This window comes from Carassius auratus, chromosome 12 (assembly GCF_003368295.1).
Source record: "Carassius auratus strain Wakin chromosome 12, ASM336829v1, whole genome shotgun sequence".
In the NCBI taxonomy this organism is placed as follows: domain Eukaryota; kingdom Metazoa; phylum Chordata; class Actinopteri; order Cypriniformes; family Cyprinidae; genus Carassius; species Carassius auratus.
Genome location: NC_039254.1, coordinates 13,635,553 through 13,659,908, shown reverse-complemented (window position 1 = coordinate 13,659,908; position 24,356 = coordinate 13,635,553). Strand labels below are relative to the sequence as shown.

Sequence of the window (24,356 nt, the reverse complement as noted above, 5' to 3'; positions counted from 1 at the left end):
CATTTATAAGGCTAAAATCTGTGGGTAATCAGTTTTATAACACATTTGATATTTGTCAAGATATACATGTTGTTTAAATCATATCAATGTAGTTCTATTTTAATATTATAATTTTCCGAAACAATTTCTACTACTGATTCCCCATTTTAAGCCCCTGGTCATTACAGAGAGCAGCATGAACATTCTTTAAACCTTCTCATTTTGTGTTCCACAGAAGAAAAATGAGTTTGAAACAATACGAGAGCATTCATAATTATGATCTATTATTATATATTATAATTCCATTAATCATCTCTGACCCGATGAGAGTGGTGTCTGCTGGGTCCGTTGGCTCTCATTTCTCCTTGTGTGTTGAAGATGCCACCGGGCTGAGGCACCAGATATTCTTCTGCATCCAGTAACTCTTTCACATTCCCCCCTTCTTCTGCCAGCAGTGTACGGAAGAACTCACTATCGACAGGACTCGACAAACTCATTTGATCATCATTCTGAAAAAAGCAGGGAAAAAAATGAAAACCACGACAATCTATGTCTTTGTCTAAACATCACTGCAAAAGGACAGGATTATTAAATACAAATTATCAACTACAAACCTCATTATTACTCAGTTTGCACTACCCTAGTGGAAAAAATATACTAAAATGTATTTTAAGTATACTAAAAATAAATACATTTACATATCTATGTGTCTAATAAAAATACCCTACAATTGTACTTTTGTTACACTTGAAGTCTACTAAATTGGAGCTACTAATTTTGTGCTTAATGCCCTTATAGTAGCATGGAAGTAGTGCTGAGGTCCAACTAAAGATACACTGAAGTACATTTGATTGTGCTAAAGTGGAACTATTGCAATTATGCCATAGGTACACTTTGAATATCATACATTTAAAGACATGTTTTCATACAATCAGAGATCATACAGTCCTTATTAACAAGTCCTTAGTGATATTAAAGCACATTTTAGACATAAGTTTAAGAATTATTGTGCAATAGAAAAATAATCTGAATAATGTTTAATCATAATTTTATATCATTAAGTCTTAAGTGATATGTCAATAAATCTGAAGTTTACTCAGTATAAAATAAATGTATTTTAAATAAATTACGGCATAGGTTATTTTTACTAGGATATGCTTGAGAAAATACTTTTTTAAACCCTTTTTGGACAGCATACATTATATATACAATTATTTCCTTATTTATATATTTTTTTAAATGGGATCATTGGGCAAGATGTGAAATATCAAGTGTTTCTAAAATATAAATCAACAGAATATTTATAATTATATACAAATTACATATATATATATATATATATATTTATTTATTTATGTAGTTGTTAGTTGCAGCCCTAAATTATTCTGATTGTTCATAAAGGCAAAATATAAAAAATGCACGCACCACAATGACTACATAACGTGGGGGATCACGTGTCATGATGCTGAACTCCTCCACCAGCTCCTTAAATCGTGGGCGACTGTCAGGATCGATCATCCAACCTGGCATAGTTTCATATGGTCAAAAAAGTTCCCTACTCAATATATATTCAACCCTAAGAAAAGCTTCTGTGACATCTTGTCAGTTAACACAGAAAATTATACTGACTTGTGTAAAAAAAAGTTATGATGTTGAGACACTCAACAGCAATTTCCTGAAAGTGCCACAGTATTTAAACTTTTTGGGGAAAGTTTAAACTGAAACGTGTCAAGATTATTTTGTGGTTATCGACAGTTTGACACGGAGAAGTAAAAGGAAAACTTTGAATCACAACTTTGGATCAAATATACATACAAATGCCTATGCTAATCCTTTTTATCGTTAGAAATTAACACTAACATTTGACCATGATCATGTATACATCCTCGGTACAGATGAGCGGCTGGGGGAGTCTTTCTCCCCTCTCCAGTAGGTCTGGAATTTCCCGCGCTGGTATGAGGTCATATGGCTTCATGCCAGAGGTCATCAACTCCCACACAGTCACCCCTGATATGGAAAGAGCCAAGCCTCAAAGGTTATTTTAAACCAGAGGGTTATCAATTACAGCAGAGAAACTGTAAACCCATGTGGATACAGACCGTAGCTCCATACGTCACTTTGGTGTGTAAACTTCCGGTGTAATATGGACTCAAGCGCCATCCATTTGATTGGCACCTATTAACACATACACATAATCACAATCTCAATAAACGCTGGGTAGTGGATTTCCAGACACCGTTTTCAAGTTCACTTTCAACAGTTCAACCAAAGCAACATATAGACACACCTTTCCCCCATCAGCGTGGTACTCCTTCTCATCTATGTCCAGCAATCTAGCAAGCCCAAAGTCTGTGATCTTCACATGGTTCGGGTTTTTGACCAGAACATTCCTAGCTGCAAGGTCTCTGTGAACCAGCCTGACATCTTCAAGATAACTCATTCCCTGGGTACGCAAAGAAACAGAAATGAGAACAGGAGCACAAAATGGACATCTAGTTGAGAAGAGCCTGCAAATGAATATGAGTAATTGCAGTGTTTCCCATGAATTTTTAGATTATGTCCTCACAGTCTTTCATACTGAATCCTAAAATATTTTTACACTTCTCAAAAAAAAAAAAAAAGAAATAAGGATGTGTATGTGTAATGTTTTATTTTGTGTCATTTATTTGGCTAAGCATCTGTCAACCCATTTAAAACTGAAATCGTGATGTGGCTTAGGTTGTATATTAAACTGCAAAAATCTGTGAATTAAATACCATATTTTTCGGACATTAAGTTGCACCTGAGTATAAGTCGCATCAGTCCAAAAATACGTCATGATGAGGAAAAAAAAACATAAGTCGCACTGGACTATAAGTCGCATTTATTTAGAACCAAGAACTGAGAGAAAACATTATCGTCTACAGTGGTAGACTACAGGAGCACTGAGCAGCATAGAGCGCCATCTCTCTGGCTGGAGAAGGTAATGTTTTCTCTTGGTTCATTTCTATTGGTTCTTGTCAAATTAATTTTGATAAATAAGTTGCACCTGACTATAAGTCGCAGGACCAGCCAAACTATGAAAAAAAGTGTGACTTATAGTCCGGAAAATACGGTAAGTATAGTCTGCCGTAATAAGCACAGGTGACATTCTTACCTTAGCAATCTGTACACACCAGTTGAGAAGGTACTGAGAGCCAATGCGGTCTTTGTTCTCTCTGACATACTCCAATAAGCATCCATACGGCATGAGCTGAGTAACCAGCTGAACTGTTGATGTTAGACAGATACCCAACAAACGGCAAACATATGGGCTCACTACACCCGCCATCACATATGCCTCCTGTGGAGAGATGCACATATACAGAAAAAGTCACACATATCCTCATATGCAATAAACACTTATTATCATTAGGAAGAAGAGTCCTCTTAATCTTTGTAAATGTTAAAAGAGATTAGTATTACAGTAAAATATGGGAACGTAAGGAACACTAACATCCAAGATTTCTTTGTTGGCTTTGGGTGAGGTGTTCTCACGCAAAACTTTGATGGCCACTGGGATCTTGACATTCTCTCCATCAGGTGCCCAGATACCCTGGTGAAGTGAGAGAAACTCTGCATGAATGCGGTTAAACTACATTAAGAATGATAATGTAGAGCAAGGTTTCCCAGACAGGGGTGCACAAAAGGAGTTGCAGGGGGTTTGTTAAGTTGATGAGAAGCTAATTATTAATTATAACAAATGTTACAAGCTTACAATCCAGTGTTTTTTAGTGTCCAGGCAAATAATAAAAAAATGATTATAATGTTTATTATATAATGTAGTGTTGTCAAAAGACCCGGTACTTCGGTACCAAGTCGATAGTAATGAAAATGTCACGGTACAAGGTTTCTTTAAGCACCGGTGGTACAGAGTACCCGCTCAACCCGCTTCTTGACGCATACAGCGCTATGATTTCAACGAAGCTGAAAACGCGGACGGAATTTCAAAATCCAGTCATGAAAATGATTTATGACTTATATTTTAATATGAACAGTCACGGAATTTGTTGATAAATTAAATCAAATCTCCATATGGACCAGTATCTGTAAATGTTAAACCGCAAAAGTTGGTTGAAATATGAATCCTGCATGATCTGCAGGAATGTGATGCTCTGTGTGAATGAATGAATGAATGAATGAAAGAGACGTGCGGGCTTGTTTACTACATAGACTGAAGCACGTGACACTTGCAGTAATTTCAGTATCTGCTGTCTCAATGACATTGAGGACATAAATACATAAACAACATCACCAGAACTGTTCTGAGTCACTTCACAGGCATTTTACAGTTTCATTTGAGTAAAACCAGTGTCAATTTAAAGGTATTCTTAGCAATCCTTCAAAATAAAAGCTAATTTTTACATAAAGGTTATAAAAATGTATAACTTTATTTTTGAATGAAATAAATCACACAACATTGCTTCCATGTTTTAATTTTAGTAGCAAATCCCTTTATTTACCAAAAAATAAAATGTGTTTAAATTTCATTAATTAAAAAATGAAAAACAAAAATGACCAATTAAGTTTGGGTGAAACTTGTTTACTGTTTTTCATAATTAAATTATTTGTAGAAAAACCTTAAACACAATTGTTTATGTATGTATGTATGTAAATTACTTTAATTATAAAAAAATTAATTAGCATATTTTTGTGTTTTGCTTTGGTACGGAAATTGGTACCGGGAACCGTGGATTTTCACTGGTATCGGTACCAAATCCTGAAATTTTGGTACCCTGACAACACTAATTTAATGTAAAAATCATGTTTTATTTTAAAGTATTTTAAACTAGTCATTTAAAACAGCAAATCACTTCTTCTTGTCATTTTTAACATAAGAGTTATACTAATAATAATAATAATAATAATAATTAAACACAATCAAATAAAACAAAGACACTATCACAACTAAAATATGTTTGAGTCCATGTTAAAGTCTGCCAACAAAGTCAAATTAAAACCCTTACTAAACTTTTTTTACATTTGATCTAGCTACTTGCATGTCATGTGACCATTAACCACCATTAAAGGACTATGAACATGTAAATGTGTTGCTAAAGCTGCAATCAGTAACTTTCATTTGGTTAAACATTTTCTGAAATAAATTTTAGCAAGTACATAACCAACCAGTGTTCAAAACTATATCCTTACCTAAGCCTGATTCACAACGATAATCTTACAATAATGTTTTCTCATTTGAGTGGTACTGGTAGTTTTTCACAGGAAATTCAAGCATGCTGCTGTGTCATTACATCACATCTTGTAAACATGCCTTTTTCCTCAGTTGGTCAGAACAAAAGTAGCAGACTTCTTACTTATTTGTTCAGATGAAAATATCGGGTGAAAATTATTTAAAAAAAGCTAACAAAAACATTTGGGAACAACTGATAATTTGAGGTTGAACTTGGAATAAAAGTATTAATATTTTCCCCATCTGCCGCTTTATATATGCACTAGCATTCAGACTATGAGTTTCTGTGGTGCCATCAGCCAGTCAGCACTGTCATGAAAGTCATTTTCCTGCAGCTCCAGAGGCATTAGTCAAATTGCATTCTTTGCTCAGGTGACTGGATAAAAAATGTGTTTATGAGCTAAGATAGCAGTAGGCTGGTCACATATTTCCGGGGTGTATGAGTGCCAGCTGAACAACTAATATTGAGATGTTGAGGAATGGTAACAGATAACTGACCTTATAGACTGTGCCGAAGGCTCCAGAACCCAGCACTCTGAGTTTCTTCAGTTCAGTCTCCTTGAGAATACGCATCTGAGCCTGGTTTGGCATTGCTCCACTTGGGGTCAGAGGCTCCACCAGCTTCAGGAAAAAAATAAGATGCCTTAAGACTATGGTACTCAACATGTGAAGCAGTCAAATCAAACAGACTGCATAAACATAAGAAATAACCAATCAAAATTCACTTTATTTAATAGGGCCAGGAAAACTGCAAAGTTTGACAGACCGTTCAACATTTTACTCTTACACTTATTTTTTAGATCCCACATCCTAGTCCACGTCCTGTAGGCTTTTATCAAATCATAGGCATTTTGCAAAGGGTAAAGGGTAAGCAGCATAATTTTGCTGCCTTGGAAGATGTCTTATTTGGCCATTTCCATTCTTTAGATGAAAAGGAAATTCCATATTTCCATTGTCCAAAAAAATATCTTATTAAGTTGCACTATTTTACACAGTATTTGCATGTGCTACATTTATGCCTATTAGAGGATTGAGTTGATAGCTTGCAACATGCTGACTTCAAACTCAAAGACAGCTGTGTTTCTAAACATAGAACAGGCCCTTTGCTGTGCAAATGGTGGCAGACAAATCCTAATGCATTGATCTGCTTGACAAAAGAAAGTTGGACAAGTTCAAAATGAGTGATTTTTGCCGCTTAGTTTCAATAGATGCTTAAATAAAGTTAAGAGTATGTTTTCTTAGTTTAAAAACAAGGATTGAAAAGCAATATACATGCAAATGAAACACTGCAGAGCTCTGACCTCATGCTCCTGTAGAATTCTCCTGTTGGTTTCTTTCCTTTTGTGGTTTTTCTGTCGTCGAAGGTAAAATGCCAGAAGTGCCAGCAAAATAAGAAAAAGGAATAATCCACCAACTGTGATCGCGACTGTTGTCCCAGGCCTGCAGGGTTTTGCAACAAACAATTCAATTTAAGCAAGACTGTGCAGTGTATAGCTAAATATATACTGTACTTTACTACAGTACTAGTACAGTAGATTACTAACTAGACTTTTTCGCAATCTGAATGGTGTTTGCCTGTGCATCACATCAAGTCTAAAATGTTTTAGGAGGTTGGATTTGTATATTGTTGCTAGAGTTGTGGGTGATAGTCAAGGCTTACCCAGTTTTCTTTTGGATGGGGCACCCTCGATCATCCAGTGGACATCTGACGGTAAACACAAAACAGAAAATTAATATCAAATCTTAAATTGTTGCACATGAGCTGATATTTAAAGTTGGGATCACAGTCCATGGGCTCAGCGAGGGACTCACGAGATGGTGCAGTTGGTCTCACATGGCAAACAGTGTCTCGTAGCATTGGAGTACTTCCACACAGTGTGCTGGTCCTCTTTCACTCCACTGGGACAGCGCTCGACACACACGTCTCCATCTTGAAAGTGCAAACACTCCTTACAGTGTTCTGGACCCTGCACAAGAAACACAATTGAAACCTTAATTAATAGAAGTTGTTAAAATAAGATATAAAAAATCTATATGTCAAAATAACACATGCTAAAAATTCTAATTCATTATTTACTCAACTACATGTGGTTCTACCTGTATGACTATATCTTCCAACGCAACACCAAAGAATATATACACAAACCAAAATTTATGCAGACACTTTCAGCATTTTTAAGTACAACAAATACATTAAAAACCAGCAAACAATCAAACACAAGTTAAATTACACAATATATTTTACATTAACAAATGATACAAATTCTTAATCTTTTTCTGGCAAAATTATACAAAATCAGTCTGTGGTGTAAAAAGGTAACATTGGCATTTAAAGAAAAAACACTTAAGCAAAACATGGTCCGGTCAAAGTGTCTTAATAATTTTTGCTCTCAAATTTTTATACATTACGGTTTATTTTTCCTCACTTAGATAAATTAACTATAGTGTCCTCCACCCAGTAGTAATATATATATATATATACATATAAAATGATATCTGGTGTCTGAATAATATTTGGTTTGTACAACGAATCACAATACATTTGATTTTTGTTTAATTTATGGTACTTTTTTGTTATTTTTACAACATTAAGGTGAGTAATATAATGCATATATTTGTATTTAAATAAATTTGTATTTTTGGTGACATATTATATATTATTTAAAATATATGTGTGAGTGTATGTGTGTGTGTCTATCTAGTATTACCTACATTATGGGGACCAAATGTGGGGACATTTTTTGGGTCCCCATGAGGAAAAAAGATTATAAATCATACTAAATGTTTTCTGAACATTTAAAAATGCAGAACGTTTTGTGTGAGGGGTAGGTTTAGAGGTAGGGTTAGGGTAATATATTTGTTTCTGCATTAACATCTTACTGGGCCTGTACAGGAGGCAGAGTCGTTGACTGGTTTACACTCTGAATGGCAAGGGACACAGTTTAATCCATCCTCAAACTCCCGCACTGACCTGTGGGAAATGCATTTGAAGTACAGAAAACAGTAAACAGTAGAGTAAACAGTAAACAGTTGAGTTTAAAAACCACAACAGCATATGAATCCTTCTATTGTTTGACATTAGCAGTTATTGATATGTAAGTCTGAATGGAAGAGCCCTGTTCATTATATGTACTTTAGTAAGTAAACACAACAAAATCTGCTTATTCATACAGTACTCACCCCTGTAGGACATTACACTGCTGCACACACTCCGTCCCACGTTTGTAATTCACACATGACACACACTGACTGGGTCCCGGCCCCCAGCAGACTGCATCTGCACACAGGGGGTCACATACTCTCCCCTCTGAAACTACACACAGAGAGAAGAATGTCCTGTGTTTGATTCCATAGTGAAGTATGTAATGGAATATCACTCATTATGGGAAAATGTAAGAGTAGGAACAAACACATTTTTTAACATAAGTTGAAAAATTAATTCAGACAATGCATACCCTAGTAAAAAAGTAATATATTTAAAATAAATGTATTTCATACTAAGTATACAGTAGTTCAAATCTATGAACATATTCACTTACATATCTCTCAAGACTTACAGATATAAAAAAGAAATATAATTAAACTATATAAAATTTAATAAAAATATATATAATTAAACCTTATATTGGGATTATGTATATATATTTGTATATATACCTTAAGAACAGAGTTTTTTTTATTTATTACGTAAATATGTAAATACATTTGTAGTATATTTAGCATGAAATAAACATATTTCAAAAACATTTTAGTACAGTTTTGATGTTGTAAACTAAGGCCCAATCCCAATTCTACCCCTTAGCCCTTCCCCTTTCCCCTAGGAAAGGGGAAGGGCCAGATAGCCCTTCAAAAGAAGATTTTTCAGGACCACACTTCAAACTAAGGGGTATGAATTATCTCTGCAACATGGCTGCTACAGCGAACAAAAAGACACATAAATGTAGGGTTTTTTGGCATAAATAAAGATTTTAACGAAAAGTAATCATTTGTTTTATGTTACATTCAATTTTGAGTTCATATTAATGGTCATGTTACTCAAAGACATGTTAGCAAAAAATCACTAATATTTGCTAGCGTCATATCATTACAGACTGGATGATAGTGCCACAGCATATGTCTGATCAGGGCGATAATTGACGTAGACATTGATGGGGGCTAGTCCCCCCAATAATTAGACATCGCTAAACCATCGCCTGATGTTTATCTAAAAACTATGTATGGAAATCAAGTAAACCTAAGCTGCTTCAGCCCAGTAAGTGTTCATTTTAAAATATTTATAACAATATAAAAGCTATTCTTACGTTTCCTTAAAAAAAATTCAAATTAAATTAAATGAAATTTCACAGAGAAATGAAATACTGCAAAAAAACACAACCAGAAGGTGGCGTATTTAGTTGTACCAAAAGGTGGCAGAAGGCATGTAGAAGACTGTATACAATGTTTTTCCGTGATAATAGTTCATTCAGAGGCCTTGGTTAGATACAGTAGGAATTGCAGGGTTACAATTTAATGGAAATTTGCGTACATAGTATTTTAATTATGTTATTTAATAATTTTATTTATTAACTGTTTTGAAAAAACGACAAGGTACTCAACGCCCTGATGTGCATATAGTCGCTCTGCTATGTGTCATGCTTAAAGATGCACAGTATTCATGACTGTATTTAAAATGACTGTATTGTACAGCATGCCTCGCTCCAGTCAGACAAACACAAGAATGGGCTCTAACCACATGTTTGCTGGTCTTGGTTGTTGTTGCTGATGAGGTTGGGTCCCTGTGTGGGGTGGAGCAGTGAGTTCCAGGGCAGAGAGGAGGTGTAGCACAGTCTGGAGTTATTATGAATCAGTACTATGCCTCCACTGACGCTGCGCAAGGAACGCAGCCCAAGAGACTCGATCTGCAAAGACTGAACTCCCAAAGAGAAAACACCCCTGCAGAGAGAGAAAGATTATTTAAATACATGAACTAAATCACCAACTAGATTACTAGATTTATACACTGAAGCAGAAAAACTGACTAGTTTGCTTGTGCAAATGTAATTGCTATAATGCTGAATTGATCTGGGTGGGTTTTAGTTTGTAAAGCTACTAATCTATCATAGCCTCATTTGTGTGTGTCAATCTTTATTTTGAGTAAGTGTGAAAAATGACCTACACTCTCATAAATTAACTAAATACATTCCCTTTTCAGTCTTTGTGGTTAGAATTGACTTGAAGCAATGAAAGGGAAAAAAACCTGGTAAAACGTGCAGCAGGTGTACAGGATAATCATTAACTTTTACAACTATCAGGAAAGAGCAGGTTTGAAAAGTCTAACTAGACATTAGACAAACAAAGAAAAGTGGGTAAATAGTCTAGCAAGTCACATATGTTTGAAGGCAGAATTAGGAAATCGGAAATTAGGAACAAAAAGCAAAAAAAGAGATACATTTCGAGTAAGAACCACATATACTTGCTTGTAAAGCATTCTTCCTCTGATCACCTTCAAGTTCTCAAAAACATTCAGATCAAGCAAATAATCTGGCCATGTATCTATGTACAGATATCCTGAAATACAAATATATAGTTATTACAAATGCTAATTTCATTTAATGATTGACTGGAACACCTATATCTTTATGATGCAAGTCCATATGAACTCTGATTTTCACCTGTGATTTCTTCTATTGTCTTTAACTTTTCCAGGTCGCTCCGCTGAAGTCCAGATGAATTGGTAGCTGCATTTCTGCATTAACAACACGAGATTTTAATAAAATAAGTGTAACAATAGGTATAACACTACAACACTCATGAATAGAAATATTTAGATTAGAATAAATTATTTAAAGTCAGCTAGTTATTCCCCCTCATGTCATTGCACACCCATATGACTTTATTTCTTCTGTGAAACACAAAAGGAACATTGCATCAAACATTTACACATTGCACTGTTTCCATCCGATGTGTTTAAGAGAACAAAATCTTCACTTCCTGGGAATCTGGCACAAATCACGAGTAATAAAATAATAAAAAAAGATCTTGCAACCAGGTAAGCCTGTGACTCTTAAACAATACTTTCACCTCAGAGCACACCAGACGAAACGCAATAACAAATGCTGTTAGGTTATCTTGCCTTCAAAGGCAAACGCCTGATTTTGTGACACAATCATGAGAGACAGTTCTGGGACATAATGATATCATTTTGATCACTGTGGCTCATGCATTTCATGGTGACAACAATAGATGGTGTGCAATGGATTGATCTGCTGGTTAGGCCAGTTACTCAATCACATGATCTCGAGGCAAGGTCATGTGAGTTTTTTTTGCAATTTATTCTGTAAATGCTTCGGCGAGTTTATGCACATTTCCTTGTCGAATAAAAGAGATCGACAGTTTGAGAGCTAAAGCTGAAGGGAAAACGTTTACATTTCAGTCCGTTTCAAACACAAATCTATCATATGAATATAGTTCATGTATCATGTGAATGTATTTTTTTGTGTAGCTAAATGTTCTTAATAACTTCCTTTTGTGTTCCACAGAAGCAACATGGGAACCAGTATTGGAATTTTAAGGGGAACAACTATCCTTGCTTACACTTTGAAGGAGTCCGATAGAAAAGCCAAACTGCCGTAGATTTTCTCACAACCTAAGAACATGCCAATGTTGGTGGCATCCACCACTGACACCCCTTGAAGGTTTCCCATTCCTAGTCCATAACACACTAACAGACATCACATATGTTAATTAACATTATAAAATAAGTATAGAAGAAAGGATGCTAACATATGCAAAGATATATACATTAACTGTTATGAACTCAATAACACATTCTAAATTGCAGCTTGAACATTAGCATCATGTAGAAGCATATGCACACTCATACATACAAACCTTTTGGACACTCTCCTTCACATTTTTCACATTTCTGTGTTTCACTGCCATCTGGCTCAACAGTAATGGCTTCTTTGTTCGCTTTGGGACAAACCATTGTACACGCCACTTCCATTGCCAAATAGTTATCTAAAGATGTAGAAAGTGCAACATATATCATACACACACAGAGAAAGAAAAATCAAGGCCTGTGGTCATACACTACAGCGTGATAGTTTGTTAGTAAATGAAAAGTTTTACATACGAGGACACTGTTTAACACAAGTGGCTCCAAAGTTGAACTTTTTGTCCTTGTTGGGTTTGGACTGAAATGTGTTGGGGTCATAGATGGTGGGTGGGGGGCAGTTGTCTTTACATGTCCCACTGTCATTGAAGTGACGACAGGCCTAAAGATGCAATGGGGCAAAACAGATATTATTTCATTTCAGTTACATATGAATGATATAATGCAATAATTGTGATCTTTTCACCAGACAGTCTGTGTCTTTTGGCCCCGTGCACCCAGCGGCACACTGCACATGACAGCAATCGCTGGGTTTCGGACCCTTACAGCGCAAACAGCCAGATGAGCAAAGCACAAAGGTCACTGTAGAGAAAGAGGCACACGTAATTGTCACAAAAAAATAATTTCATTACATTTCAGATAAACTAGATGTAATATTGTCAAAATAATTAACACAGTAGTCAAAACAGATATTAGTTTTGCCATGTATCACTAAAAAATGCTCATTAACTACTAAAAAAATACTTATAATATTGAAAAAATTATATGATTATGTAATTCAGTGACATGGAAGTTAATTTATAAAATATAATATGAGAATTTAAGATTGACTTTAACTGAATCAATTCTAAGCTAATTTTTTGTTAACAAACTCAAAAAACATGCTGATATGCCAGTGACACTCACATGTTTGGCAGTCCTGATCCGTTTCTCCCCAGCATCCACGGCCTTGAGGACAAGCTAGAGAACAACTAGGACCTAAAAAAAGATAAGAATTATTGAGAAATAACAGTGATGCATTTTTTCTGATGTACTGTATGGTGGTATAGTTCTCTAGAAGTGAACTCACAGTTCTTTGGCGTTTCTTGCAGGTGCAGTAGTTTGTTTTCAGTTTTAGTTACAGTGTCTTCCCAGTTAATTTTCTGAGGAAAGCACAGTTGAGGATTTCCCCAAATATAAACCCCGCCAAGCAGGATTTCTGTGAAACATAAGCAATCGTTTTACTCATAACGTTTTTAAAATTATTTAACAGCAAATGCACACACAAAGAGCAATTTCAATTTTGAAATATTTTTAAACAGAGCATAAAAGTGTGTTCACATTTATATTCGCTTTGCGAAAATTCACATTTTAAATCCAGTCATTTCAATTGGAAGATCTGCAATAGGAAGTTTTGAGTGAGGAGGAAATATTCCCATTGTACATTACAAATTAGGGTCAATTTGGTCAAGCAAATTCACTGTTTGACCAAAATAAAACTGCTTGTTTAAAAGTTACCACTTCGTGAGCAGTTCTTCATGCCTCACTACATCATTAACAATAGACAATGGTCCATTTGGCCCACAAGATCTTACAGAAAATGTGAGAATTTTCCACCACTTTGTGCTCTGTAGTTATTACCTAGTAGCATTTGTCACCCAGTGAATCACACTAGCAGATACTCTCATCTGACAGTCTGATGATATCATTTGAGCTGGATTTACTAAATACACAAGTACTCACAAAGAGCTAATTTTTAAAGCTGACCATAAAAGTGTATATTCACAACTGAAATTTTCATGACTTAATTTTTTTATTCATTTACAGAGAAAACAAACTTATCTGTGGCATCCCATAACTAGACCATCTAGATCATCCATTTAATCTCAAGTGACTTAAGAAATTAAAGTAGTAAGCAATATAAAAAAATGTATAAGCCTATAAATTGAAATGAATATAAATTTGACCCAAACTCCTTACCTGTAAGACTCTTAAGGCGTAGTTGTGTCAGGCCGAGGTCCGTCTGACTGTGGTGGATGTTGTTATGTACAGCGAGAGCATAGCTGGAGTTATAAAGCTGACTGCCTCGTATTATCCGCAGATTGTCCAGAGGAACTGAACGCACTGAGACGTGAGCTATCAGCACATACCCCTGAACCTCCACAATCCCCTACAGACCAACAAAATACAAGCACATATTTTCATTTTAAAATCTGATTGAAATTGAGACTCATTATAAGCGAGAAACTTCATTAAATAAATAGCAATCTATTATTCCGATCTGTTTTTGTTTTGTTTTTTTACTTGAAGTAGTAGGCCTATGTTAAGATGGGTCATTCATGTAATGCACAACCCTTTGAGCTTTAAAATACTATTGTGCCTGTATAATTTAAAGCATCTATATTAAACAGTATTGTAGACTTTAAGAAACTTGCACATACACATTATTAATTACATTGTGATTATTTACACAGTAGCAAAGAAATTGAACAGGAATGTAGAAAGGGTTTTGCTCCAATTTACATCTGCTGTGTAATAAAAAGCACTGTAGAGATTAGGGTTGTGCCAACAGACAATAGTATCGTGTATTGATGATAGACAGACTCATGAATTCTCTCATCATTAAGAACAAAGTGAAGATGTAGGTGCGATGTAAGTATAAGAGATTTATTCATCATATATAGTGTAGCTTATACTGATTATAACTGGAGTGTTTTTAAAATGCATAAACTCGCACTACACTGAGCTTATGATGATGTCTTTTGCTCGTTTTCTGTAGCTACTTTTTGAATAACCGAGGAAATGTAAGCATTATGATTAGTAGCTTAACTTACAATGTTTCTGTTAATTTGTTATCATGTTAAAGGTTTAGTTCACCCAAAAATGAAAATTAGCCCATAAATTACTTACCCTCAAGTCATCCTCATCCATTAACTGGGTGTTGCAGTGCATCATTCCAAAAGAAGTTATATAAAATGCACCCATCCATTAAAAAAAGTGTCTCATATGGCTCTGGGGGGGGGGTAAACAAAAGTCTCCTGTAGCGAATCAATGCATTTTTGTAAGAATAATATCCATATTCAAAACGTAATAATCACTTTAATCTAGCTTGCGCCAACAGTTGTACAAGGAAGCAGCTCCGGGAAGATGACGTATGAGGTCGGCTTTGCGCATGTGCTGCTAAGTCTCATGAAAACCAACATTTGTTAACAGGAGCAAAGGAAGCAAAGTTTCCTTACTTAAGCAAAGCAAAACTAGTCTCTTCTTGGCTTACATTGAAATCTTCCGACATTCTTCTTTACAAATACACATTATGTACTTCTAATTAGTGAGTTGTGTTGATTTGATCTCTCCCCTGTGCTTCCGTGTGCGTCACTTCTGAGCGTCACATGTGCAAATCCGACCTCATACGTCATTTGCCGGGAACTGCTTCCATTTACAACAGTAAGGCAAGCTATATTAAAGTGATTATTACATTTTGAATATTTATATAGTTTTCTTACAAAAACACATCGATTCGCTATAGAAGTCCTTGGTTCAGAGCCGTGTGAAACACTTTTTTTTATGGATGGGTGCTTTTTATTTAACTTCTTTTGGACTGATGCATGCAACACCCACTGAGTGCAATGATACAGCTTGAAAGATCAAGGACAATTTTTTATATAACTCCCTACTGTATTTGTCTGAAAAAAGAAAGTCACACCTATAATGACTTTTGGGTGAGTAATTTATGGGCTAATTTTCATTTTTGGGTGAACTAACCCTTTAAATACAAATCCAGTCATAGGATGACTGACGCTGGAGGACAGCCTTATGCTAGAGTAGGTTCACTTTCCGGCAATGAAACTAAGAAATAAATAATTAAATAAATTGGCACAATAATATAATGTATCGCAATCTCACATGTTGATGATATGTTGATATGAAAATTGAGCATATCGCCCAACACTAGTAGAGATACACACAACAGACCCGTACCTGCAGGAAGGAGAGATCGGGATTTCCCTGCAGGTGTGTGATCTCCAGGTTACCATGAACCACCTGGCAGCCCGTGTACAGCAGCCTGAGCATTTCATAATGATTCTCAAGACTGGAGGGTAAAGCCAACTTCATATCAGTCCCAACACATACTGAAAAATAAAACAAAGATGTACACATCAGCATGGATGGATAAAATGATATGGATTATTTGTTATTGTCACACTGACCTATATGGAAGGTATCTTAGACATGCTGACATCTAGCAGTGCAGAAGCAACATTACACAAATGTTTCCAGTTACCAATTTGAACATAAATATTTGGTTTATAAACATTTCATTAGTTAAAATTTTAAAATAACTGCTAGTTGCAGCCCTAATTCCTGACCCCTTGTGTTCTATAAAATAAAAGAATGGAAATCAAACTCAGAGTACTGCCTATAAAGTAAGGCACTGTAAACTGCAGGGTAACATTTGACTGTACTGGACTGTAAACCAAAACTTCTCAAATTCTCTCTATAGATTCACTGGTCTGTTTGAAGAGTTTAGATGCAAAAACCTCTAAGTGCCATCTGTAATTTCTCTGGAAATTAGCATCTTGTCAGGCTTCTATGTTCAGTATTTTTACTCTAATGGCAAAATATAGGTCATTTCTACGCAATTAAAGTGAAATAACTTAACATAAATATAGGAGCTAATTTTAGAACAAAGTTTCAGACAGCACTCAATCTGAACTCTTCATTTGTTGATTGTTTGATAACATTTCACAAAAGTCAGTGAATGCCAGGATATCCTGTACATAATTGATGAATCTGCACACATTATTACACAGATTTGAAATGTTTCTTTAATGTCAGAGCTGCACTGATTAAAAAGTGCAAATAAGTGTGTTTTTTATTTTATTTTAAATAAGCTATTGCCTTAACGTGTTGAAGCATTACTGAAAGAGCTGTTTTTGTCTACTAACAGAAGCGATATATTAATGCATATAAATGGAGACTGAATAACAAGTCACTGTTTTCTCCAGTTCACATTTCCTATCCAAGTTCCGTTGGTCCTCTTTCATCAGCCTAACTATTCCTCATCTGTGTGCATGAGTGTGTGAGGGGCGGCTGGAGGTTATGGTTAGAAAACAACTCTATTAGTCCATGTCTCTGTGGGCCCTTTCTCTTTCTATTTCTCTTTCTGGCTCATTGTACTTCTGTTTCTACATAATCTTTTTTTTAACTCCTGCTTGCACCTGACTGAGACTGGTTGAAATGCAGTTGTTTTACACCTCAATGTATTGCCAATAACATCCAAACCAACAGGTTTACACACACACACACACACACAGACACTCGCTCTGAGTACCTCTTATTTTGCTCGATTTTTTTCCATGCAATTGTTTAAATCAATATATTACCCAGGCCATTTAACTGGCTGATATGGTTATTTTAATTCTTGTCTTATAAACAGACTTCTGCATGGACATTCTTAACAATAAACAACAAACAGAGGGACAAGACAACATAAAAACACCAAGAATCTACAAAAAAAGTAAAGCAGCATTATATGTGATGCGAGTCACTCCGAGACTCTGAAAACTGGATCATGAGCTGCTTGTGTGTAAAAGAACATAGTGTTGCGCTACACTTTGAAAGACACAGCGGATTTACTATATAATTACACATTGGCATTCACAGCCTTTGAAATCTGCTAATTCCACTTAATATTATGATTTCAGTTTTATTCTGATTAATCGTGCAGCCCTAGATAAAATAATCTCATTGATTCAAATATACATCATTTCTTTGACGCTTTAAGAATATAGGTAATAAATATATATTAATTGGTTACAAATATATACAATTAACTGCCCTGCAACAGGGTTATAAAACAAACTACAAACAAATAGAAACTATTAACAAAATGAGACTTGATTGAAAGCCTGTCCCTGTCAATCATCCTTTGCGTTAACAGAAAGGTTTTAGACTGCAGATTAAGTGTATCTTCAAACAAAAAAACCTGTCTGTTCAAGGCATGTATACACACATATACAAATCTACATTGAACTTTCAATATGACTGATATCAACAATGACACACATCATGTGGCATACATGCGAAGTTCAGTTAATTAAAAGTTCTCCTATAAAATGTCTATAAATGTAATTTATAGACATTTATTACAAGTCTATATATATGTAATAAAATCAGTCAACAAATCCTGATGGGATAATGGAAAACATGGAATTTGGGTAAGATTAAACAGATTTCTTAGGGCCCTAAATGTTATTTTTGTTAAAAATTTTAATAAACTATTGTTACACGTTATCCGTTATATTATTTCAGTTAATTATACATCCTTTGGTCATTACAAACAGGACAAAAAAGTAATAATAATAACTTTGTTTCAGTACAACTGTAAAATTAAAGTACTAATATTTCATGTTGTAGAGAAAAAAAAAGGAAAATGTGAAAAAAATAAAACAAAATATGGGGTAAAAAATAAAAGGATTTCATAGAGCCATATGTGTGTAGTAGTAAAACAAGAGACCATCGTTTACACACCAGTATAGAGACATTCCTTGTGTCATTGGAAACTTGTTGTGTCACAAGGCACAGCACAGGAGAGACAGACTGAATATAAATCAGTGCTCTTTACCTGTGCTGTGAGCAAATTCACCACACCTACTCTTGGTGTGCGGCCAGACAGGAAGTGGAGTGTGTACTTCGCTAGCATGTACTTTTAATAGGTTTTCAGCTGCCAAATTCTGTTAACCGCTGCTGCCAGGGAGACTGATCTCACAGACAACAATACAAACAACAGAGTAGAAGCTGAACGTTTACGGCGACCAAAGATCAAGTGCTGCCTACCAACTCCTGACCTCAGCTATAATAAGAGAAACACCAAAGCTTGTCGCAAAAACGTCCCTTATGATCCTGGCCACAGAATCAGGATCTCTAAGCTTGTGTCCTTCAGTCAACGACCTCAAATGCTGCTCAATGGACTAGCCAGTACATTAAAATCAATAAAACAAACAAAGTAATGACAAGAACACTCAACTAAAGGGAACGTTTAAGTGCACATAATGATTTTGAATTCAGTTTCTGAATCAAGGGCATAAACAAAATAGTGTTAGTCACAAATATGGTGCAGAGAAAAACTTAATCTTTTTTTCTCAGCTTTTAACAAAACATATCAGTGCAAATTCTATTCTTGCTCTCTTGCACATAGTCACACAACAAACAAGAATTACTCAACCGACAAGAAGAACAGGATTTGGACCAGACCTTGTGTCTCTGTGTTTGTGAAGTGTATATTAGTCTGTTCTGACACACTGCTACATGCATACCTAATACATATGGGATGCACGCATGCATATGCTGGAGTAAAGCATGCAAGCATTCCTGACAGGAGAATGAACTTGCACATACTTAACTTATAGAAACCTTCCCGCAGGTAAGCAAAGCCACAGTTACACCATTCTTTATTGCTTGCACCATAGTCGAAAGTGCATTAATGAGTTCAACTGGATTATCTAGATTTTTTTTATAGGGTTTTGATATTAGCAATGCTTTAACAGTTCAGTTTGCACAGTAAAACCCTTTCGGTAAAGGGATTTTTGAAGTTTCAATATTAATCTAGTTATAGGTTTTGAGCTTCTAAAGAGACTATAGTCACATGAAGCTGTGAATGTAAATACATCAAAAATCTGTGTGTCGTTGGTTTCGTGATAACAGAGATGGAATGTAAATGCACAATTAACCATTAGGCCCAGGAGCAGCTGTGGCCTAATGGTTAGAGACTTGGACTAGTTAACCAAAGGCCGCAGGTTCGAGTCTCTGTGCTGGCAGGAGTTGTATGTGGGAAGGAGTGAATGAACAGCACTCTCTTCCACCCTGAATACACATGGCTAAACTGCCATTGAGCAAGGCACTGAACCCCCAGTTGATCCCTGGGTGCTGGATATATAGCTGTCCACTGCTCTGGGTGTGTGTTCACGGTGTGTTCACTTCTCACTGCTGCTGTGTGTGTGCACTTGAATGGGTTAAATGCAGAGCACCAATTCCAAATATGGGTTACCATACTTGGCAAATGTCACGACTTTCACTTTCACAACTGATGTGATTAAATGAGCGTGAAAATCTGACTAAATCTCCTGTGGCAACTAGCAGTGTTATCATGGAGGCTGAGAAAAGAACACAACACTGTGGACAACAGGTACAAGCCATTATTGCTGTTTTCCATGCTCATGGAGTAAATATTTTTACATGGCTTTTTAAAAATGCTAGGTAGCCAGTGTTTCATATGTGTTTGGCCAATCAGCATGCACTTACATCACTGGAGGTTCCCATAGAACTGTTTTAGACCCTACTTTGAAGCGTGAGCTTAACACACCAAAAAGCGGGAACTTCCGCCAATAGTTCTAGGATCTATGGAAAAGGTTCCTCCAGTGTTCATACCATAACTATAACAATAACTATGCAAGTGTCTACATCAACAGATAATAACATTCTGTTTATTCTAAGCATTTGTTGCAGTTATGCCATCTGCCGCTTTAATGTTCAAGCTCTTTAAAGTCTAAAAATGTTGCAACATTCAATACTTATATTTATGGGTATAGAAAACATAGTGATCTTTAAAAGTATAAAGTCATCAAAGTATATGCATCAACAATTTACTGTGATAGTCGACAGTCTAATGGAGCTTAAGTACTTTTGTATTTGATCTGTATTTATAGGTAACATCCACAATTCAAATGTATTGGAAATGTCTAATAGATTATTTTTGTGATTACTTTGGAGGGAAAGGGAAAATCAAAAGTGAGGGATAGTATTTATGTAATAGCCTAATATCAGATGTGTAATAAATATATACTGTATTTACCGGTGGTGTCTCCTTAAAAGCATGTCTTTGTTTGTTGCATTTCATGTAAATATTACAAAGAAACCGTGGGCTCCCATGAAATCTATAACTAATATGATTCCCACCAGAAAAACACTGCACACAACAGATGATAATATTATGGCAAATTATTTGAATTATTTCTATAGTAGGTTTGAGTCACGTGACTTCTCGATAGAACGGGACAATGTCATTAACACCATAAGTCCCAGGGAAGTCACAAGACTTTTTAAAAGAGCAAACATTAATAAGGCAACTGGCCCTGATGGGGTCTCAGCTTTCCTTTTGAAGACATGCGCAGCGGATCACATCAGCCTGGGTCCCTGTCTTTCAAAGGTCTGTTGATTCATATACAGTTTCATCTCTCTGGAAAAAGGCAATAATACTCCTCTGGAAAATAATAATTATAGACCAGTAGCCTGACTTCTACTATAATTAAATATCTGGAAAAGTTAATGGTGGGGAAGTTGAAGTCAAACATAAAGGGACAGCTAGATCTGTATCATTTTGCCTACAAAGACAATCGGGGAACAGACAATGCTTTATTAACTATAACACACTGTATTTTACAACATCTTAAAAAAAAAAAACAAGGCCTATGCTAGACTGCTGTTTGTGGACTTCAGCTCTGCCTTTAACCCTCTGCAGCCACACATCCTTCTCAGTAAACTTAGGCAGATGTCTGTGAATCCATACATCATGAAGTGGTATCACTAAGACCCAGCAGGTCAGAGTGAATCAGGCATTATCTGAGTCTAAAGTTGTGAATACAGGTGTTCCACAAGGATGTGTGAGTGCTCCTATTTTGTTTACATTATATACAAATGATTGTACGAGTAGTTATCCCACCACTTTTATTGTTAAGTTTTCTAAAGACACTGCCTTCTTAGGACTTATGTATATGGACATTTATAGTTTTCTTTTGGAGGTAAAAAAAATAAAATAAATAATAATAAGAATAATAAATTATTAATTTATTTATAATATATATATGTGTGTGTATATATATATATATATATATATATATATATACATGGGAGTTCCCCCTTTCTGGTCAATGTATCCCTGCCTCTGCTTAATTATTTTTATCCCCAGGTGGGGATAAATTTATCCCCCCTCAAAGTGATCAGTGCTACTACACTAGTGGCGAGACGGGTCACAAAACTCATCACGGATCCGTTGTTTGATTAAAGTCAATTTTATTTTAAAATGCGCTACTTTGGCTGGGTCTGCCGCACAGCCTCTCTGTATTTACCACTCTGCAGAGTCAGACTTTCTCAATGTCCCGCCCACGGCGCTATCTGTTTGGTTACACCTCACGAGTAGCCTATCAACTCTTGCGAGACGGTTGAAGCCGGTCTGCTGGGCAGTGGAGTTGCTAACTTGGTGACTTTTTTTCACAAAAAAAGTGACTAGCGACAAATCTAACGATTTTTTGGGCAATCATTATTTAGTCTCTAAGACTCCCTGGTGCTGCCGCACGAGCGCAAGGGTCTTTTTCCTAGCGCTAGCCTCTCTCTCTGCTTCTGTTGTGTTCAGCGAGTGCAGAGAGGAACAGCACTTTCAGTTAAAAAAAAAAAGATATTCTGTTGCTTCTAGCTCTATTTTACAAGCAAGTACAGTATAGCCGACATCAGTCACAGCAGAACCACTGACTTTATCATATGGGTATTTGATTTCATTAGTGTAAATTAATGTTTGAGAGCTGGTTATGTAGTCTTAATGGATCACGTTTCAGTTATTATAATATTAATTCCGTTGTCTGAAAAAAGAAAAATTAAAATATAGTAATAAAAACAGTTTTATTGAGAATTAAATTAAATTGCAGTATGTGAGCATAGGGAGGCAATACAATACTACGCACTTCGACATAAATATGCTAATTAGCACATGACTTCATTTAGTTCATGTTCTCATGATTTATTTTTATGAATTAAAATGTTTCTAAACACCCCCCCCCCCTCTTTTTTTCACAAATCTAATATATATATATATATATATATATATATATATATATATATATATATATATATATATATATATATATATATATATATATATATATATATATATATATATATATATATATATATATATACAGACCTCTAACACTAGCTTTCTCTATTCTTTTTTTATTCTATCTGTTTTCTTTTTATTTATTATATTAATTAAAAGCCATGTACTGTGTTTAAGCTAACTGAGACTTGTTATAGCACTTATATATGATTGCTTCCATTGTCCTCATTTGTAAGTCGCTTTGGATAAAAGCATCTGCTAAATGACTAAATGTAAATGTAAAAACTTTGTACAGTGGTGTGAAGACCATCATCTCATTGTTAACACTAAGAAAACTGAAGAAATTATTTTTGATCCAAAGCATCTGGGGGACCATTCTCCATTACTGGTCCATAACAGTAGTATTACCCAGGTTCATTCTTGAGTGTCTATATTGACTGTAAACTGTCTTGGAATGTCCATGGGAGTTCTATAAAGACAAATAAAAACAAATAAAGTAATCCTGTAATTACACATCACACTAATTTTCAGGATCCTGCCATAATGATTACATCTCCAGATTTAGACACTTTTATGGTGCTTTTTTGTCATTTTTGTAGCTTACCAGCCTGTATTTACCATTCACTTTCATTGTATTGTAAAGAGCAGCTTGAACATTCTGCTAAACATCTTCTTTTCTGTTCCACAAAAGACAAAAAGTCAAATGCGTTCAGAGTAGTGCTGTCAATCAATAAAACAACAACAACAGATAAATCACCCATTTTTCTGTAATTAATGGCGATTAATTCCACCCAACATTTTAAAAAGTTATTGATTTCCTGTTTTTTATTTTGTTCTTTGATTAAAAGACATCACAGCAGTTGGGTTATACGTTTTTTTGTTGTTGTTGCTGCTATTACTTCAAGAGCTGCTGTAGCTGAACATGACACAGATCCTATAAGCATCATATTTTCTCAGAACTCTACACATTTTTGATCCCCTTCAGGTATTAAAGTCTTTACTAATAGGCTGGGCAGTTGAATCGGGTATGTTATATGAGGGAAACAGTGCTGTGGTACTCTCGAACAGTTTGGAAAACTTCTTAAATCTGATTTACATATAACAAATATTTACATATTTAGGTTTTAATCGCCTTTGTTAAAACTTCATGACTTAACTGATGACAAAACTACAACATTTCATGCTCATAATTTCTGTTTCGCATTAATATGAAATGGTATACAGTGTGTGCAGCCGCATTTGTGCTTGCACTGTATATTGGCTGACAAGACAGGAAAATTAATATTCCTTGACAATAATGCTGTTCATTAGCAAAATAAAATACAGTCAGTCAAACATATGAAAAAAAATTATATATATTGGAGATTGAAGTAGGCTACATAATAAATAATATTTTGGTATTCAAATACATTGAGAATACGGAAACATTT

The 24,356-nt window shown here is 35.3% G+C and overlaps 1 protein-coding gene across 1 annotated transcript in view; it reads right to left on the bottom strand.

Moving 5' to 3' along the window:
• LOC113111896 (receptor tyrosine-protein kinase erbB-2-like) overlaps window positions 1-24,356 on the bottom strand; it is a 32,141-nt gene that overhangs the window by 4,087 nt on the left and 3,698 nt on the right. The window contains exons 2-25 of the mRNA XM_026277086.1: window positions 16,020-16,171; window positions 14,022-14,211; window positions 13,132-13,260; window positions 12,969-13,040; window positions 12,529-12,644; window positions 12,303-12,444; window positions 12,059-12,187; window positions 11,762-11,888; window positions 10,840-10,913; window positions 10,645-10,735; window positions 9,918-10,120; window positions 8,369-8,501; window positions 8,069-8,159; window positions 7,001-7,155; window positions 6,849-6,893; window positions 6,490-6,628; window positions 5,687-5,809; window positions 3,455-3,553; window positions 3,116-3,301; window positions 2,267-2,422; window positions 2,079-2,154; window positions 1,840-1,986; window positions 1,405-1,502; window positions 300-488 (exon numbers count right to left, since the gene is read on the bottom strand). Of these exons, the coding sequence (XP_026132871.1) occupies window positions 300-488; window positions 1,405-1,502; window positions 1,840-1,986; window positions 2,079-2,154; window positions 2,267-2,422; window positions 3,116-3,301; window positions 3,455-3,553; window positions 5,687-5,809; window positions 6,490-6,628; window positions 6,849-6,893; window positions 7,001-7,155; window positions 8,069-8,159; window positions 8,369-8,501; window positions 9,918-10,120; window positions 10,645-10,735; window positions 10,840-10,913; window positions 11,762-11,888; window positions 12,059-12,187; window positions 12,303-12,444; window positions 12,529-12,644; window positions 12,969-13,040; window positions 13,132-13,260; window positions 14,022-14,211; window positions 16,020-16,171 (3,062 nt within the window). The remainder of the gene's footprint in view (window positions 1-299; window positions 489-1,404; window positions 1,503-1,839; window positions 1,987-2,078; window positions 2,155-2,266; window positions 2,423-3,115; window positions 3,302-3,454; window positions 3,554-5,686; window positions 5,810-6,489; window positions 6,629-6,848; window positions 6,894-7,000; window positions 7,156-8,068; window positions 8,160-8,368; window positions 8,502-9,917; window positions 10,121-10,644; window positions 10,736-10,839; window positions 10,914-11,761; window positions 11,889-12,058; window positions 12,188-12,302; window positions 12,445-12,528; window positions 12,645-12,968; window positions 13,041-13,131; window positions 13,261-14,021; window positions 14,212-16,019; window positions 16,172-24,356) is intronic.